The 20,173-nt window shown below is 28.3% G+C and overlaps 5 protein-coding genes and 1 pseudogene across 6 annotated transcripts; 2 read left to right on the forward strand and 4 right to left on the reverse strand.

The window, feature by feature from the left end:
- Positions 1-134: 134 nt before the first annotated feature.
- MKS88_001339 (uncharacterized protein) lies at positions 135-4,409 on the reverse strand (the record flags this gene model as incomplete). Its single annotated transcript, XM_067214258.1, has 3 exons — positions 135-365; positions 615-3,791; positions 4,383-4,409. 3 exons carry the CDS (start codon positions 4,407-4,409, stop codon positions 135-137), a joined length of 3,435 nt encoding a protein of 1,144 aa, XP_067074711.1.
- A 1,278-nt stretch (positions 4,410-5,687) lies between these two features.
- Positions 5,688-6,899, reverse strand: MKS88_001340 (3'-5' exonuclease; the record flags this gene model as incomplete). The annotated part of the gene is made up of 1 exon (XM_067214259.1): positions 5,688-6,899. The coding sequence occupies one exon, from the start codon at positions 6,897-6,899 to the stop codon at positions 5,688-5,690; it is 1,212 nt and encodes a 403-aa protein (XP_067074712.1).
- Positions 6,900-8,323: 1,424 nt separating this feature from the next.
- Positions 8,324-11,095, forward strand: MKS88_001341 (uncharacterized protein; the record flags this gene model as incomplete). Its single annotated transcript, XM_067214260.1, has 1 exon — positions 8,324-11,095. The coding sequence occupies one exon, from the start codon at positions 8,324-8,326 to the stop codon at positions 11,093-11,095; it is 2,772 nt and encodes a 923-aa protein (XP_067074713.1).
- A 558-nt stretch (positions 11,096-11,653) lies between these two features.
- MKS88_001342 lies at positions 11,654-12,274 on the forward strand (annotated as a pseudogene). Its single transcript has 2 exons — positions 11,654-11,735; positions 12,093-12,271. Coding segments are annotated over exons 1-2 (261 nt in total).
- A 610-nt stretch (positions 12,275-12,884) lies between these two features.
- MKS88_001343 (dicarboxylate/tricarboxylate carrier) lies at positions 12,885-13,844 on the reverse strand (the record flags this gene model as incomplete). The annotated part of the gene is made up of 1 exon (XM_067214261.1): positions 12,885-13,844. The coding sequence occupies one exon, from the start codon at positions 13,842-13,844 to the stop codon at positions 12,885-12,887; it is 960 nt and encodes a 319-aa protein (XP_067074714.1).
- Positions 13,845-17,125: 3,281 nt separating this feature from the next.
- On the reverse strand, positions 17,126-19,144 carry MKS88_001344 (DnaJ protein; the record flags this gene model as incomplete). The annotated part of the gene is made up of 1 exon (XM_067214262.1): positions 17,126-19,144. One exon carries the CDS (start codon positions 19,142-19,144, stop codon positions 17,126-17,128), a length of 2,019 nt encoding a protein of 672 aa, XP_067074715.1.
- Between the last annotated feature and the right edge of the window lie 1,029 nt (positions 19,145-20,173).

Here is a 20,173-nt window from a genome sequence, read left to right on the forward strand (position 1 = left end):
AAAGATTAAATATACAGATTGAACTAGCAGATTGAATAAGCACATTGAATAAGCACATTGAATAAATGAACAATTTGAAGTTTGATAAATAAGTACAGCTCGAAGAATGGCCCAAAATACGGGAATGAGAAAACTTATGCAGAGAAATTATTAACGGGCAAATTACAGTTATACAGTTTGCACAATTTTTCAATGAACTTTTTTTTATGTTCGGTGGACTTTGAATAATTTCGTATATCTTTGTTTAACGACGAGAAGACAATATTTCCTACTTCCAAAAATTCGATGTTCTTTTTATTTTCTTTTTCAATTAACTTTGTCCTACAGTGCCTCAAGGGCGGAACAGCTATGGTGCCGATCAAGTCCTGCATGGCGAAAAGGAAAAACGCGTGTATGCACAAGCAAACATATGGAAGCACGAATGCATGCGTGTGTGTGTGTGCATGTATGTGTGTGTGTATGTATGTGTGTGTGTATGTATGTGTGTTTGTGTATATGCGTGAATATGTATGCATGTACTCCCGCGCGGCACACTGCATTTCATCAGGCGAACCAAACGAAGGAAGAACAATGCGCACATTTCAAATAAGCTCATTTTTCATTAAATATGTTACCTTATTATTCAGAAGGGGATTAAGAAAAGGGTAAAATTCCTGAGCATAGTATGAAGTCTTAAATGTAAATAAAGCAGTCAGGCAGCTTCGTAAATTATCCTTTAGAAGAAATGAGGGTATTAACTGAAAAATTTTTCGCTTTTTATTATAAATTACATTTTCATGAAATATAGAACAATGAATAGACAAAGGTGTATATACAAACTTTAGTAAGTCATTATAATTATTAGTTAATCTTATATGAGGGAAGGATGTGGTTTGATATTTAAAAATCTTATAATTTAAACAATAATTACTTTTTAACTTGTCTAAATTTGATCTGTAATTTTTATTCATATCATAAGCAGATGTGTTAGTATCATCCGTTATGTTACCACCACCTCCTGAAGATATCAACTGTGTATTCATAAAGTCCTCTTCTACTGTTTTTATAAATTTTTTTAGTCTTTTTTCTAATAATGCAAAATTATTTTCGCTGTAATAATATTTTACTACAATAAAATATTCAAACATGTAGTTATCATTACATATATGATTTATATTGTTCACACCTAAAATTATATTATTTCTGAACAGTACTCTGTTTTTGTAAATATCCCCGTTGGATAACTTCTGATTTGAGGATTGGCCCACATGGTCCACATCATCATCGTTGTCATTATTATATTCATTGTAATTACCACTCTTACGACCTTTTACATCCTTCTCTTCTCCTACTAGGCCCTCTTTCCCCGGTGTGAAATTCTCTTTGCTGTTATGTTTCCCCTTTTCATAGCCAAAATCCAAAAAGAACTGGTAGCTCCTTATAAAGTCCTGTATTATTATGTCCATTAAATTAGAGTTAAAACTTCTAAAAATTTCATCTATGTATTTAACGTATGTATACATCTCCATATCAAATGTAAATAGCTTTTCCGAATGGATAACAACTTTTCCACTGGATCTTAAAATGTTCAATGCCATAACATTATGTAGCTTAAACAAATTTATGTACACAATTGTATCGTTAATATATTCATCGTTTTCCAAAAATTCAAGATAATTTTCAAATATATCTTCATATGATAAATCCTCTGATTGCTTATTTAAATACTCATAAAAAAAATAGTAATTATAATAAATTGTAAAATATTCAAAATGTTTGTTTTCAATATCACAACATTTCCAACATAGTTGTAATATTATATATGGTTCTATAGCTATTTTATTTTTTTTTAAAAAGGAAAAATCGTTTATATTTTCATATATTAAATTTATTATATTTAAAAGACTGATACCACTTTTTTTTTTTTTTATTACTTTATGTAAATCCTGTTGATATTTTTGAAAAAGCATATTTTTCATCCCTTTCCCTTTCTCAATATTCTGATACTCATATAAACTATCATTTATGCTTATTAATTCAATTATTTTAATTAAAAATTCACATATAATTTCACTTTTTACATATCGAAACCCTTTATTTTTTATGTACAGTAAATTATTAGTACTGTACTTTTGCAAATGTAGTAAATAGCTGCTAATCTCTTCATTGGAAAACTGTAAATTTTCAAAAAGGGCTTTTTTACTAATATAAATTACTCCATCGTCGTCCTTCTGTTCCTCTTCCTCTTCCTCCTCACCATCACAATAGCTATTGTTGTTGTTGTGGTTGTTGCCACTCCTCTTAGTGGAATCCTCCGCTCGATATAATGATTCACGATCAACGATCATATAATAGGAGAACAGTAATTCCACGTTGCTGAATATAGTTGCCTTTTCCGTTAACACGATTTTTTCCTTGCATAGACCCATAATGGACAAGGTTTTCACTAGCTCCTCATCATCGTGGACGGTGTGCGTCCCGCTTGTCCCACTAACCCCGTTTTCCGCTTTTACCCCCTCATTTATTCCATCCCACTGAGCACCCCTATCTCCGCAGCCGTAGTACTTGGACAAGAAGGACTTGAGGCAGATGGCTATGGTTCCATCTATATCATTCATTAGTATATTGAATGTTTTATTTTTTGTACACAACACAGCGTCATTGAATTTCCCCATGTTCAAACATAATTTGTATAAAATATGATTGATATCTTTATTATCTGAAAAGATTAAATTTACTTTGTACTTTTTTAGTTTCTCTAAATTTAAGTTATTACTAGTACAGTTTACTTCGAAAGCGTTATGTCTAGTGTTCGTTATGTATGCGCAGTTATCACCACCACGAATATTACTATTACTACTACTACTATTGATTGATGCCATATAACCTTTGTTGGTACTGTTACGACTGGTACTACTTACAGCCCTGTGGATATCCTCCCGACCCACTGTAGAGTTATAATTATAACTTTTTAAAAAATCATTATATTCTTTTATATATTTATTGAAAATTTTAAAATAAATATCTCCTGAATATTTTATAATATTTTTTAATTCGTGGTTAATACATATTAATAACCATTGGTCATTTATACATTTTATTTTTTTCGATAAATAAATTTGCCATATTTCATCTTCACTAATACATTCTAAGTCCTCTGCTTCATTGAAATCTTCTCTTTTTTTACCGCTTTTTGTTATACTTAATATATTTCTCATAGTAGTATTAATGACTGGACTATTTGCAAACACTAAAGACTTGTCTGCAATATCACATACCTCATATATATAATTACACACATTATAAATACTATTTTTACCACTTGATTCCTTTAATTTATCTAAATCTTTGTTATATTTTTGATAAAAACTGGGATATGTTGTATATTTTAATATACATATATTTTCATTTTTAGACATTTCATTAACTGCTCCTTCAATTATATGTGCAGATACATATAATTTGGGAATTTTTCTTAACTTATTTATATTTTCCACTAAATTCTTTTGGACTTTTATTTCATCCTCGAAATTGTAATGCCATTCCATATAACCCCATAAGTGATCAATTTCGTATACATATTTTTCTTTTTCATTTGTACTATTTCTTTTTTTTCTTTCTCTTTGAAGAAAATGATTTTTATGCATATTGAATGTACCTCCCCCTTCTTCATTCACTATCTTTTCATTTCCTATAATATTTTTCTCTTCATCCAAAAATTCCGAAAAGTCTGCTTGCATGTCCAGGAGCATCAATGAATGTTCGCTTCCACCACCCTCGGCTTTTTTCAAGGGCACAATTTCGCAGCCGTGCTCCAGGTACTGCCGAAGGGGGAAAAAAGGGACGTAAAGAAATGGGATGAAAGGATATGGCAAGAGAAAAGAAAAAAAGATTGGGAATGAGAAGAGAAGAAAAAATATGAAAAGACAAGAGCAAAAATTATTGGTTATGAGAAGAGCAAAAAGTATTGATTATGAGAAGAGCAAAAAGTATTGATTATGAGAAGAGCAAAAAGTATTGGTTATGAGAAGAGCAAAAAGTATTGATTATGAGAAGAGCAAAAAGTATTGGTTATGAGAAGAGCAAAAAATACTGGTTAAGATCGGAGAAAAAAAGATTGGCAAAAAAAAAGAGAAGAAAAGAATGTAAAAAAAAAGGGGTAAATGCCCGCGCTTATAAGTTCATGTTCATGTATACATGCGCGCCCGTGTTGCTTCTTCATAATCGAGGGCATTCTCAAATGCTACATTTTTGCAAAGAGAAAATCAAAAAACAGATACTGCAAAAACACGAATTGAATAAGTAGACAAAAGTAAATGCACTCATATACATAAAAACATAGCATGCACAAAAGATAGATAAATTAAAAATGTATATGTTCTTTTTAATGTATAAATGATTACCCACTTATAGGATTTCATTTCATTCATTTTATTCTAGTTATCCTTACTTTATACTTTTGTTACTTCTTTTTAGCCAAATAATTGAGTTGGATGAACAATCAGAGATGGCATGCCATATGTAATTTTAATCCATAAAATAATAGATTATACGTATACATAAGCATGTGTACACATATGCATTATATATGTATATACATATATATATATAAATACATGTACGCGGTACAAATAATATGTATTTCTTTACACATGCTTTAATTTTAAGATACAGTAGTACTAAAAAATAAAAATTCAGAATAAATACGTGTACTTTTTTGTATAGAAATCTATTTTTATAACATAATTTTCTCTTATGTGTATGTGCATGAAGGAAGCTATTCTCGTGTGAAGGAACATAAAAATATGAATGTGTTCATATTATTCATGTTAACTGTGCAAAAAGAATTTCTAGCTATGACATCCCCTTGCATGTATTAAAATTAGTACACTCTGTTTTTTCTTATTTTGTTAATTTGTTATACCCTTTTTTTGTCATTTTCTCTTCTATTATTTTTTTTTTTTTTTGTTACTATATAATTCCTCTCTTACTCTAATTCGTTATTCAAGCAAATTCACGGTGCACAGGCTTATGCATATCCACATGATACTTTAAGAAAAAAAAAAAAAAAAAAAAAAAAACAGTTCAGCTCCTAATTTTCATTAAATTACAAAATATGCATCAGTACATAAATCTATACATACATATATAAATATATACATAACTTTTTTTGGAACGGTAAATAAAACAAAATAATGAATGCAAAAGATGACAAAAAAATTACATTTTTACAAAAATTTTATATGTAAGGAGAAAATTTTAAATTGAAAATTCATCATAAATATGGATACAATTTATCAACTATGTATTGCAAAAATGTATACTGAAAGAATAACAGAAAACTTTTTTTTTTTTTTTTTTTTTTTTTTTTCATTAAAAGATAAATATATTAAAAATAAGCGAATTACAAAGCTACAATGTACGCAGTTGGGAACGAAAACTTGCGTAGGGGGTTATTAATTTTTTTCTTAATTGTACCTCTTAGAGCGTAATAGCAATGTAAAACAATGATATATGTGCCACTCTTGGTGTCTCCAACCTATTAGCACATGTATATTTACACATACACACATATATATGCCCTATATATATATAATATATATATATATATATATATATATATATATATATATATGTATGTGCGTGCTAGACCGTAAAAATGACAGCGTACATTTTGTTTTCCCCATATCATATTATATAGCCGAATTTTAAGTTATATTTTCCTCGTCACAAAATTTAATCATCGGGTCGGTTTCAATTTCATGTATGGATGGTTTAAATTTCCCCCTAGGCCTTTCCTTTAAATTCCAATAATCGTAAACATCATCATGTTTACATAAGTATAAAATTTTTTGATCAATTGATTTGTTACTAACTACACATAAAACAATATCACCTACATTCACATTACGAAATTGTGCAATAGATGAGGGAGTACAAGCAATTCCTTTTCTTGTACTATTTAATTTAAACACACAATTTATTATCGATTTACTTACTAACATAGCTTCTACTATATTTCCTCTTTTTGCCAAATCTGTTGGTAATTTATAACGAGAATTAAGAAAACAATAATTTATAAAATCTTTTGATTTTTCCAAAACCTCTTCCTTAGGTAGCATTTTATTAAATTTTTCGTACAAAGGTAATAAATATTTAACATTTTTTAAAGCATAAACAATAGACATTTTATGTAATGGTCTTATTTCCCAAATTTTTTCATTTTTATACATTTCTTTTTTTATGGTACTTAAACATTCATCTTTAATACCCAAATAATCATGTATCAGTTGAGAAAAACTTATTTGATATATATCTTTCTCTTTCTTTTTTTCCATTAAAAGCATATGAGCTCTTGATGTATCATATACATTTTTAAATTTGATACCTAGCTGATTGTACAGGGCTGAGCTATCTTCTCTACAGTCATGTACCAATTTTAATGTTTTTTTATTTTCAATTATTTTTTTTACACTATTTATAACTGATACTTTTAGCAAATCAAATATGTAATATTTCTCCAAATTTTGTTGGGGCAATTCTCCAATATTTCTTTTTTCCAAATATATTTGCATTATGCACACTTTTCCATATTTACCTAAATTTGTTCCTTCAAAGTCCACAGAAATTATTTCATTTTGATTTATTTCTTCAGCAGCTTCTTCCCCTTCCCTTTCACTTTCTATAACCTTAATGTCTTTATAATTATTTTTTCCATTCTTATTTGTTACTGAACAGAAAGCTTTGCCACTGCTGCCTTCACTAATTGTTGTTCCCCCTTCTTTTAAACTATTTGAAATAAATTTTGTACTGTAATAAAACGTTCTAATTACCTTTTCAACAGTATATTCATTTTTTGCTTTTTTTAAAACATCTCTATTACGTATGTTGTGAAAAATGAGTTTATATTTTCCCGACATAAATATACTGTTATGTGTACATATATTAATACATTTTAATATATATTAATACATTTTAATATATATCAACACATTTTAATATATATCAACACATTTTAATATATATCAATACATTTTAATATATATCAATATATTTTAATATATATCAATATATTTTAATATACATCAATATATTTTAATATATATCAACACATTTTAATATATATCAATACATTTTAATATATATCAATATATTTTAATATATATCAATATATTTTAATATACATCAATATATTTTAATATACATCAATATATATTCAAAAAAAAAAAAAAATTCATACATTAGTAGCATAGAATTATATTTAAAAAAGATAAACATAATATGTATATTTATAAAGTTCGTTCCTAAATGGATAATAAATTGTTTGTAATAAACTTTTTATATGAATTTTTTTTCCTATACAAGTATATCAGTTTGTTTGTTTTTTTTTAAGAAAAATGGTTTATGTTGTAGCACGTTAATTTGTTGTGAATTTATGATTAAAAAAATTCTGAACAGTCAAAATTTTATAAATATAGGGAAAGAAAAAAAAAAAAATAATGATTCGTGCATAAAGTATTAATGATTGCCCTCATTTGAAACACCGCTGAAGTAGGAATAGAATAGAAAAATTGCAATAAATTTGTATATATGCAGAAATGCACACATAAATGCAGATTTTCTACGCAAAATGAGAAAATTTATGAACAAGCAAGGTTGTTCTACTTGTGCCAGCTATTTTAATTTTTTTTTTTTTTTCTCTTTTTCTACTACTTTTAGCTACTTGTGCACATATTCAGAATTTTTTAAAAAGTGAGAGCCACGCAAATCATGCTAATCAGTTAAGAAAAAAAATAAAATTATAAGCTATATTAATTTTTTTTTTTTTAAAGCGTCTTTGAATTTTAATCTTGTCCATTTCCTTTTTATAGTAACAACGTTCAACGAAATATATATATATGTATGTATGCATGTATATATGTATGTATGCATGTATATATGTATATATGTATATATGTATGTATATATGAATATTTTAAAATTTTTAATGCACATTCTTAAAATTTATCATATATTCAATACCATAAATTCGTCTACATTATTATGCCCCCTACAGTTTTTTCGTATATTTTTGTTCTTTAATTTGTAAGCATTTTTTTTTATTATTTTAATTTATGATTAACCCATAAACACTCTTCGGTTCACAATAATCAAATTGAGAGTATGCCCCATATTCCACTGACAATTCTTACAGATAAAACATACACACATATAAATATATACGTATACATCTGTATATATAATCTATTTAATAATTTTTAACCTGTCCCCATGTGCATGAATTTACAATTCAATTAAGCATTTATACATATTTCTTTTGATTATAAAAGTACTCTTTTGTACAATGGAGGAATTAAGCTGCATTCCGGGTTATGGCAATATAAATGTTCAAGCATTGTATAAACCACAAGAAGACTATGTGTTTGTTAACGACATAAAAGCAAAAAAATTCTCATATGATCCATATTTTAAGAAAGAACCGAAGGGTCCATTCATCAAAGAATATTATGAAAAATACGATATTACCGGAACTTTAAAGGACTCTACATTTTTTCCGCTTATTCTTTCACAACAAAAAATGAATAGACAATCCAATCCTTTTGTGGCTTATCCTTATGGCGTGCCTCGAGATCCAGAATATGAAAAATGCCCCAAGTGTAAAAAGAGCAAAAAATATAAGAAAGGAAAAAATAATGGGACTTGTAACAATAATGGGAATAAAGGCAAAAATGAAAATAAAGGCAAAAATGAAAATAAAGGAAAAAATGAAAATAACGGCAAAAATGAAAATAACGGAAAAAATGAGAATAACGGTAAAAATGGGAATAGTAATAATAACGAGAAAAAGAATAAATATCACTGCGGACTAGAGTTTTTCATTTCAAAATTAAATCCATGTAGTAACAATAGTCCACATGATAAAACGGATATTAATGAAGACAGCTGCTCTGAGATTAACCCAGATTTTTCTACCATAAATGATTCTCAGGAAGAAGATTGTGAAGCACGCAACTGCATCAGTCAAGAAACACCTTTTTCAAACAATACAGAAAGGGTCTATCCTCCTGGTAATTACGGTACAAGAGGAACACACGCGCATGTAACAGAAATAAACCATTCAAATGGTTGTGATATAATGGGTAGTTATTATACAAATTCCCCTAAATACTCTAATGCTGATGAGGACAGATCTGACTATTATTATAGCTACAATGAAAGTGCAAATCTCAAATCTCAAGAGGAAATGGAAAAATTATATAAAGAAAAAATGCAAAGGAAAAAAAATTTCCATTTAAATGCTAATGATCAAAACTGTAAAGGAAACGTTTCTTATTCTAACGAAAAAAGAGAAAAAAAATTTAGTATGAACTATTCTGATTCTGAAGAAGGTGCAAGTCTTCACAATACAGAAGCGGAAAGCAGACGTGAACATGTCGTAACAGAATGTTTGGAGCATGACGAGATAAACGATGACGAGATTAACGATGACGAGATAAACGATGACGAGTTTAACGATGATGAGATTAACGATGGCGAGATTAGCGATGGAGAGATTGACGACGATGAAAAGAACAGCAGTGGGAACAGCTACAACAATAGTTACAAGTGTGAAAAGAATCCTCAAAAATTTAAAAGTACATATACAGGTGAGGATAATAAATTACGAAGCCTCAACAAAAGAGAATTAATGGAAGGGAACTATAAGGATATATGTCCCGAAAAAATAAATAGAGAAAACAAAGAGATGGATGTAACGAATAGAGTAAAGCAGGACAAAAACGCAAAACAACATATTAAACAGGTAAAAATTTGTGAAAATGAAAATACTTTGAATAAATACAGCGTTTTGGAAAGCCTCAAGAAACAAAACAACTTAAAAGAGCACTCAAGGGAGCCCACGAAAGGGCACCCAAAAGAGCATTCAATGGGACTGCCGAAAAGAATCCCAAAAGAATACTCAAAGGAGCACGCAAATGAGAACTCCAAGCCAACGCGACCTTTACAAATAAATCCTAACGATTCAAACAAACCGGAAAAGAATAATAAAAAGGAGCACTATGGTAGAGTGTGTAAATTAATTAATTCAAAATACGAAAATGAAAGAAAAAAAAAATATGTCGGATCAACAAAACATAAATTAGAAAATGCAAATGTCTTTGAATCACTCACATCAAATGAGGGAGATACTAAATTTCCCACTTCACCAAAGAGAGTTACAGTAAAATATAGGAAGGCATACTTTGAGAAAGAAAATATTTTACCAAAGAAGAAGATTGAAAAAAGAGAATTTACTCATAAAAATTCGAAAGCAGTTATTGCTAGAACAAAATCGTTAAAGGTAAGAAGAGGTACTATAAATTTCCCAACGAAAAATAGTAATATCCTTTATAGAAAAAAAAGCATCTTGAACAAACAAAAGTCTATGGTTGAAACCAAATTTAAAAAACAGAATACAATGTTACTAAAAAAAAAAAAAACCATGTCAAGGTTAAACTCTACAAAACAACCATACATTATTAATATAAACAAAAAAAAAGTCATAACTACACAGAAAAGTATGAACGTTTTAGGTAATAAAAAAAATAATAATTCACAATTAGGATCAAAAAAAATACTTGCTAGATCAAAGACGAAGGTCTATATAGGTAATGAAACCAAGATTTTCAAAAAAGCGAACGTGAAAATGCTCTCCAAAAATCCTTTTAACCCACGAATATCAACAGAGAGTTCAAAAATGAGTGAACAGGATAACAGCAAAAAAAAAAAAAAAGAAGAAAGAGAGGGACAAGGAGAAAAAGGAGGTGATAAAGTAAGAAAAATGGAAGGAGAAACCGAAAGAGAAACCGAAAAAGAACGAAAAAACGGAAGAACTCACGGAAACGATGCTACTACAAATAAAGGGAAACCACATGTTCACTTGAGCACTATATTATTAACAAAGAATGGTTATAATACCATAAGAAACAAACTAAAATCAAAAAAGAAAGAGCTATTTGAAAATATTATATGCTTAACAAAAAACATGAAGGAACACCCACTGAAGAAAAAGTATAATGATAATATAGATCCGAGAGATTTATTATCAGCAACTTCTAACAATAGCACTGATAGTTAAAACGGACCAGCTGATGATGATTTTAAGTATTGATGGTACGTGTAGTGTTTATTAAGGTATTGTTCTACATATGCAATATTTTAGTACACTTTTTTTTTTTTTTTTTTACTTTTTCAATAATCCTTATTCATGCTTCTTTGCGGTACTGCATTTTTATCATTTATCATTTTACTATTTTATCTATTCTTGCTATTTTTGCTCTTTTTGCTATTTTTACTATTACTGCTATTTTATCTATTTTTGCTGTTTTTGCTATTTTTGCTATTTTTGCTATTTTTACTATTATTGCTATTATTGCTATTATTGCTATATTTACTATAAAAGCCCATCTTAGCAAATAAAAGTATATGCCTTATTTTACGTGATTTTTATTTTACACTGTTTTTTAAATTTTTTACCGTCGTCCGTTTCACTATTCTTCATACGATTTCAATGTGTAGTTAATAAATAATCGTGTATACTCTCTTATATATAAATAACACAACCCATGTACAAAATTACTTGACCGTCATTATATTAATAATTGTACACACTAGTTTCTCCCACCAGTTGCTCTAAATGGTGCTTGCTGGCATATTAGTAAAGTACCTAGTGACTAATGTCAACTACCTATCACCTAAGTTGTCCTACTTGATTTTATGTTATTATAGAATCTTATGTATAACATGTAATAAAATAACTTCTCTCATACGCATATACATCAAAAAATTTGTTTTCACAGCGAAAATATACACATACAAGCACACATACAAGCACACATACAAGCACATATACATGCACATATACATGCACATGTATACATTACAGGTGTAGATGTACCATTGTGATATTCTCCCTCATCCCAACCACCCCCAAATGATAAATAAGATACCTGTTAATTTATCAACTTGATAAATAAGTTTATGCACAATTTTTAATGATGACAAGGAAATTACCTCTTCCTAGACTTTACATTAGGGAGTGCACATTTTCACCATTTCTGCGCATTTAAAAAAAGGAAAACAAAAAGGAAGGAGAAAGTATAAGGACAGAGAAATGCATAAATCGGAAAAGAAGATAACTGAAGAAAAAAAAAAAGCTGATCAAATATTGGTTAAAATGTTGTCTGTAAATGTAAATGCAAGAGTGGATTCATTTCTCTTTGCCATTTTTGCATGCCAGAGGAAAGGTCAAAATTGATAGATGCTACGAAAAAAGTTATTAATGTATATATATATATATATATGTGTATGTGTACGTATATGTATTGGTATATGTGAATGGGCACTTGCGCGTTTTTTAATATGTAAAAGGTATAAAACATATGAACAGGAATGAAGAGAGATAATACATGAAGCATTTTATTAACAATTCACCCTCATGAAATTTATTTTGCACGCATGTATAAAATGCATGTACATAACTACTTTTTAACATATTTTAAACAAAACTAGAGTAAATTAAATGAAAAACTTGGGCAGATATACTATCATGCGCAAACACCCATGCATGGATATACATAAGCGGATGTACATGCAAGGTCGTACATTCGCGGGGAACATGTATTTGGGGTACATACTCAAAAAGAATTCATGAGAATACTCTTTATACAGTAAACAGCATTACATTTTCAGTTTTCACAATACGATGTACGGTTAGGAAAAAACGTGTGCGTTAAAAGGCTTCGCCTATGCACGTATTTAAAAAAACATTGACATACGCAGACACCTATTCGGACTAACACCTATTGTAGCAAACGCCTTTTCACGCAAACACCTATTTACGCTGATACCTAATTACGAGAACCCTCCTAGCAGAACTTCTTCAACAGGTTATTTAAGTAGTCCATGGTCATGAGTGTAATCATCGCGTGGGGGGCGATACGAACATAGTAGGTGGAATAACTCGAGTAAAAAATAGCTATACCACCTTTCTTGTACAATTGGTAAGAACAGTCAAAAAAATTTTTGTACGGCATTTTTTTTGTAACTGGATCCACTTTCATTTTCTGCATACAAGTCTTAACAAAATCAAATGGTAAACTCATGGTTACAGCAAAAAAACCACTAATCACACTAGCTATTAAATTCGTTTTCATACCTACACCAACATATTTTTCTAAATATTCTTTAGACTGATCATATGTTGATAACATACCTAAGTTTAACGACATAGCTCTAGCAATGGTAGGTACAGATCCTTTCCATAAGGCGAAAATTCCTTCCTCTTTTGCTATTCTATAAAGCGCATTAAACACCCCACTATAATTTCTTTTTAATTCTTTTGGTAAAGTATTATCTGCTTGTAATCTTATTAAAGACAAATCTGCAGGATTTCCTAAAAAAGCACCTAATCCACCAGCTGCTAAAGCACAAAAACATTTTTTATAAAATGGTAAAGGTTCTCCTTCTTTTTTTACCATATCTGAAAAAGTACGAAAGAGACCTAACCTACCAGTTGTATAAACGATTTGCCGTGTTAACCCAGCATCTAATCCTTTATATAATGATAACACTCCTTCATCTTTTATTATATTTTTGGCAATTATAATTGGATTCTTTATTGCATTTGTTCCCTCAGCATTTAACTGAATTCTTACCTTTATCATATCAAGTGGTTGTACACAAAACGTGGCAAACATACCACTCACTCCACCCACTGCAAATGGCTTTACTTTATAAAAAAGGTTTTTATCCTCATTTAATTTCTTTTTTGTGGCATCTACACTTGAGCTTGCTTGCAAATCATATTCTGCAATTTCTTTATTCATTTTATTTGAAATTATGTACTCTTGTCTAGTAGCTGTAAAATGTAAGCAGCTGTAAAGTCTGGGACTATATCAAATGTTGAAACTGGCAATCGCAGCTATTTTAACTTCCCTATATTTTGTAGCTCTTTATTTTATAGCTTGTTACTTTGTTCCTATTTATTTTGTTTTCTTTTTTCTTTTATTTTTTCCTGCACTTAAATATGCCTTTACGCATGAACGTAAAAGGATATAGAGGAAAAAAAAAAAAAAAAAAATTAATAAAAATATTGACTGCCACATAGAAGCTCCTCCACATGTAAGCATACATATGCACATACAGATTTTTACGTACAGATTTTTACGTACAGATTTTTACGTACAAATTTTTACGTACAGATTTTTACGTACAGATTTTTACATACAGATTTTTACGTACAGATATTTATATAATAAAATTCAAGTATAACTATTCACGTACTAATACTTACATATATTCACGTATATATATGCTTGCACGAGTGCCTATAAAAATATGCATACATATTTTACTCATGTAAATATTTTTATGTATGGATTTAGGTGTAAAAATAAGCCTTTGCTCCAAAAAAAATTTTACAACAGAAAATGAAATATGTTCACGCATAAGGAGCAGAAGTAAAATGATTTTAAGGTTACATGTTCTCTTTTTTCTCTTCACCTACTTTGCATCCTTTACCTGCTTTGCTTCCTTTACCTGCTTTGCTTCCTTTACCTGCTTTGCTTCCTTCTCTTATTTTACTTCCTTCTCTTATTTTACTTCCTTCTCTTGCTTCATTTACTTGAACTTATTTAAGATCACTTTAGCGTGAATAATTGTAAAACGTGGAGCAAACTTTTTGCAGTTCTTTACATTATTACCAACTATTATTATATCGTCAGAAGTAAACATACATGCATACATACAAACGTACAGATATATGTATATATACAAAAACATATTATATTTATGCATATAATATGACGTATTTGGCCATCTGACTCGTTAAAAAAAAAAAAATACAGCGAAATGGTACATGCGCATATCAATCAATTTAGGGTACTTCTACATATAGATATATGATGACCAATTTTTATGTATGTGATGTAGCACAGTGTATATATTCGAAGGAAGAACTTGGCTGTTTTTAAAAAAAATTATTTTGCATTGCCTTAAAGATATGGAAATATCGTTAGAGGTTGTTGCGTGGAGTGTATTTATGTATAAACGATTAACCAGTACGAAAAAAATGAGAAAAGATAAAGATTAAAAACAAAAAGATAAAATAAAAAGAGCAAACGTACGAAAATTGAATTCTCAGTACATTTTTGACATGAAGCATACATTTAACCCTATATTATTAAGGCACAAAAAGGTAGTATTTTTTTTTTTTTCATTTTTCGTAAATTTTCCAAGCGGCGGGAAAATAAAAAATAATATATAGTAAATTAAAATATAGTAAAATATATTAAAATATATTAAAATATATTAAAATATAGTAAAATTTAGCAAAATATAGTAAAATATAGTAAAATATAGCAAAATATAGTAAAAAATAACAAAATATAGTAAAATATAGCAAAATATAGTAAAATATAGTAAAATATAGCAAAATATAGTAAAAAATAGCAAAATATAGTAAAATATAGCAAAATATAGTAAAATATAGTAAAATATAGTAAAATATAGTAAAATATAGTAAAATATAGTAAGGTTGGCAAAATGTAATACACAATGTAGTATATAATATCATTTCCACATTTTAGCTAAGCATCATTTGAATGAGTCAAACAATCTAAGAAATTAAAGCCCCATTTTTAAGCATAAGCAATGACCTATATAATATCGCTTGTACGAAATTCGTTTATATAATTATTTTCAGACCCCTTACAATGAAATGAAATTATTATAGGAGGGGAAACGATGCACTGGAAAAATGGAAGTGGACTTTTGCACAAACAGCAGTTATATCACACGAGCACATATGCATACATATCCTTATGTATACACGTTTATATGTGCCCATACGTATGTGTATGTGTGTGTGTGTGTGTTGTGAGGCCCACGAAGTTTACCCTACCCCCTCTCTTTTTTTTTTTTTTGAACAGAATGCAACTAAAACCAATCTTCACGTTTTATTCATTTGGACTTAAATTTTTGTGCGTACTTTCGTAATTGCATAAAGAAGGTAGAAATGGAAAAAAGGACTAAAAATATATATATATATATATATGTACATGTATACATATGTATATGTGTATCTATACGAGGGTATTTCCCGCCTGCATGCAACAAGCCATAAATTTTATAAAAAAAAAAAAAAAAAATTAAAATCAAAATAAATTAGTTAAGTAGAAGCACTTAAACTAAAAAAGGAAAAATGCATTCCAAAGGATATTTGTGTATAACCCACATGAAGAAATTACTTCACAGAGTAGTTCAAAAATTAAGAATAAAATCTGTTCGAGAATGAATGATAATTTGGACAGTCTACATTAGTTGTAAAACATAACCTAGCATAAAGGAGGTGAAAGAATATATATCCCGTGTGAATTAATACATGCATTTTGTGGGTGTACACATGTGTGTATGCATGAATGTATGGGCGGTGCATATTTATGCTTATCTGCGCTGGTACCCCCTTCTTTTCAGCAAAACGTGAAATTCACTGGAGGAATGTATTTTCAAAATAGGTGTGGTCCATATATGAAGTTACTTCTTAACACTTGCTCTTAATATTTTTAAATAAGGTTTTTAAATGCAAACTTGTAGGTGCTTTTTTTTTTTTTTTCAATCCCTTGCAGTACTACTATACGTTCTGCATTGGTACAAAAATTCTTGTATATAAATAATCGTCTTATAATTCATAAAAGGGATACACAGAAGTGATATATAGAAATAAAACATAAAAATGATACGTAACACTGACACATAGCAGTGGCGCATAAACAAGCTTGTTCATTGCATACCCACATGGGACATATTACCTCTGCTCCGCACTCATGTGACAGACTTTATGCATATTGCAAGGAGGTCAACACGAGGATACAGTGCACCTCTGAGTTTGCATAACTTGCCATTAGGATAACAAAAAAAGAAGGGGCAAAGATAGAGGGGGAAAAAAAAAAAAAAAAAAAAGGAAAAAAAAAAGGGGAAGAGAAAAAAAAAAAAAAAAAAAAAAAAGAAACGAAATGGAATGTAAAGAAACAGTATAGTGTTCGCTATATGATTAAACGTACATATATACGGGTGGAAAAAAAAAACTGTAACGGGAAAAAAGAGGACACTAATTAGCCAACAAGAGGAAGAAATCTTTCATGCTGGTTACAAAAATAGAGGCACCTACAGAGAGGGTTAAAAAAACGTACTTCATCTTTCCGTATTGTTTAAAAGATGGATATAATACAATGCCCACAATAGCCGAAACAATTATCTGTGTTTTTGATGTCCTTCTAAAAATATTGTAGAGTCGATAAGAAAATGTTCTTTTGACATTATACAAACAATTAATGTTCACTGGTAAACAATACGTGGGTATTTTCTCAAAATTCAAAATTTCAATATCTTTGTAAATATTGCTAAGAAAAGATAAATCCTCCTTCTTTTGAGAGTAATTACTTAAGTTTTTTATTTCATTAATAGGAGCAAAGGTGTTAGAAGAATAATCAAGGAAAAAAGAATCATACATAGTAATAGACTTCTCCTTTACAAACTTTTTAAAATTATTTGTAATATTATTTTTTAATATATAAACTGGTTGAATAAAGAACTGTCCATCTATATCATCAGTACCTAATTTGGCAGTAAAAGTTGTAAACGAATTATTTATATGTTGATAAATTTTTTTCATATAATTTACTGTTTGCTCATTATTTAATTTATCGACAATAATAACATAACAATATATATGTCTAGAGCCAACAGTAGAACAAACCGAATCTATATTTGTTGAATTAATTTCTACAAAATTTTTTCTTAATGCGTCATTATACACATTTTTAATATTAGTAGCTGATATTCTTCTAATAACTTTAACTTGATTAATATTATTAACAAGCAAGAAATAATCGATATTTTCATTTTCTTTTAAATATTCATCTTTTTTTACACTTAACACTTTCAAAGCTTCTATGATTTCATTTTTTAAGGTCTCATTTTTTATATCTTTTATTTCGTCATATTTAATAGAAAAGGTTTTATATATACTATTAAATTTGTACGTTATATGTTTTGCTTGTAAACTTAATTTTTTCTTATTCGTAAGTAATATAACTTCATTATTTTTGTCAATATGTACACCTCCTTTACTATTTAAAGCATCACTCTTCCTTGAAAAATCATAGACCTGATTGAATGTAACTAAATTGTATATATAATTTGGATAATAATTTATAATAAAATTTTGAAAATCTTTAGTCGTTGCATTAAATATATTAGAATACAATTGATAAGACCCATCTGGTGATAAAATAAAAATAGTTGGATATATCTTAACATTAAATGGAATTTTATTCTTTACTAATTTTTTATCAGTTAATATATTTATCCTACCAAATGATATATGTTCATTATATTTATCAAAAGATTCTTCCCATATTTTTGAAAAGGATAAAGACAAATTATCTGTATCTGAATAAATCTGTATTATCCAAAAATCATTTGAATTTTCCACCAAATCCGTATAATTTTTTAAATTTAAATTTACACTATTTGACTCAATTATTTTTAATACCTTTCCTTGTGAATTATCATATGCCTTCTTCAATCTAGCATCTGATAATGTTTTATATGCTTTGGTAATTTCTCTAAATTTCTTATCACAATCTTTACAATCTTTATTACTATCTGGATGATACATTTTTGATAAGTCCCTATAACTCTTCTTTATTTTTTGAATACTATCCCCTCTCTTACATTTTAACACTTCATAATAATCAAAATTATCACCATCTTCAAAATAGGATTCAATAGAATATTTCTCTTCTAAATATTTAAAAGATATCAATATTACAAAGGATAAGATTATACCTATAACAATTATATTATCTACTAAAAATTTAAACTTATTTTTGTACATATCTATCACTTGTTTTTTATTATTCAATCCCTTCTTATCTTTGCTACTCTCATTTTTCTTTTTGTCATTTTTCTTTTTTTCTTTACCACCGTATTCCGTATTGATCCCTTTCTTTTCATTTTGCTCCTCTTCCTTTTCGCTCATTTTGTTTTTCAATTTTCCCTTCGAATACCCTGAACTTAACTCTGAAGAGTCCGCAATGGTATCAAAAGATGATTTTCGCTTCATCTTAGTAACCCATTTGCGTCAGTACATACATATATCCACACGTACATATACATATAATATCTAGGCGTATATGTATGTGCATATATATATACCGAATACGCGTATGGGAAAAACGGAAGACCCTTTTCACCTTAGTAATGTATACACCACGTTAAAGCAGTTCTGCGTGTAAACTACTGTGTACTTTAGTCTGCGTATTTATATAAATGTATATATGGACGTACGAGAAAACCCGCACACTCGGAGAATGATGTAACGAAAAGTACGGAATAATGTGTTAAGAAAAAAGTAACTGGCAAAATGTTAAAATTGAATAGTAATGTTCAAAATAAAACGAAATAAAACGAAATAAAACGAAATATAACAAAATAAAACAAAATAAAACGAAATAAAACAAAATAAAACGAATTAAAATAAAATAAAAAAAAAATAAAAAAAAAATAAAAAAAAAATAAAAAAAAAAATAAAAAAAAAAATAAATAAAATTAAGTTAAATTACAATTTTTAACAGAACTATTTTTTGTTGTTATATTTTATATCTCGATAAAGTACGCAAAAAAAAAAAAAAAAATAATAAAATAATAAATTACGCAATTATATATAAAGCATACAAATAATTAATTCTATTAAACGCCGAACATATCTCCTTTTAATAAATGGTTAGGAAAACTTCCCCTTCAAAAAAAAAAAAATGCACCTCCTTTATTTTGATAAAACCTCATTCGATTAATTTTTCCTTAAATATTTCGCTATCCCCCAAGAATGTTTATATTCTCTATACTACGCTTATTCTGTATTTTTGCCTATTTTTATTTCAGCGATCGTTTTTACTGCTGTTTGTTTGGTTATGTTCCTTTTTTATTCTTTTACTCTTATAATTTCTTTTATATTTTTTGTTTGTGTATTTTCTACTGTACTTTTAATTTGTATATTTTCGGGTATTATTTTTAATTTGCATATTTTCTATTATATTTTTCACTGGTATTATTTAAATTATACTTTTTATTGTACAATCTATTATATTTTTTA

This window comes from Plasmodium brasilianum, chromosome 5 (assembly GCF_023973825.1).
Source record: "Plasmodium brasilianum strain Bolivian I chromosome 5, whole genome shotgun sequence".
Classification (NCBI taxonomy): Eukaryota; Apicomplexa; class Aconoidasida; order Haemosporida; family Plasmodiidae; genus Plasmodium; species Plasmodium brasilianum.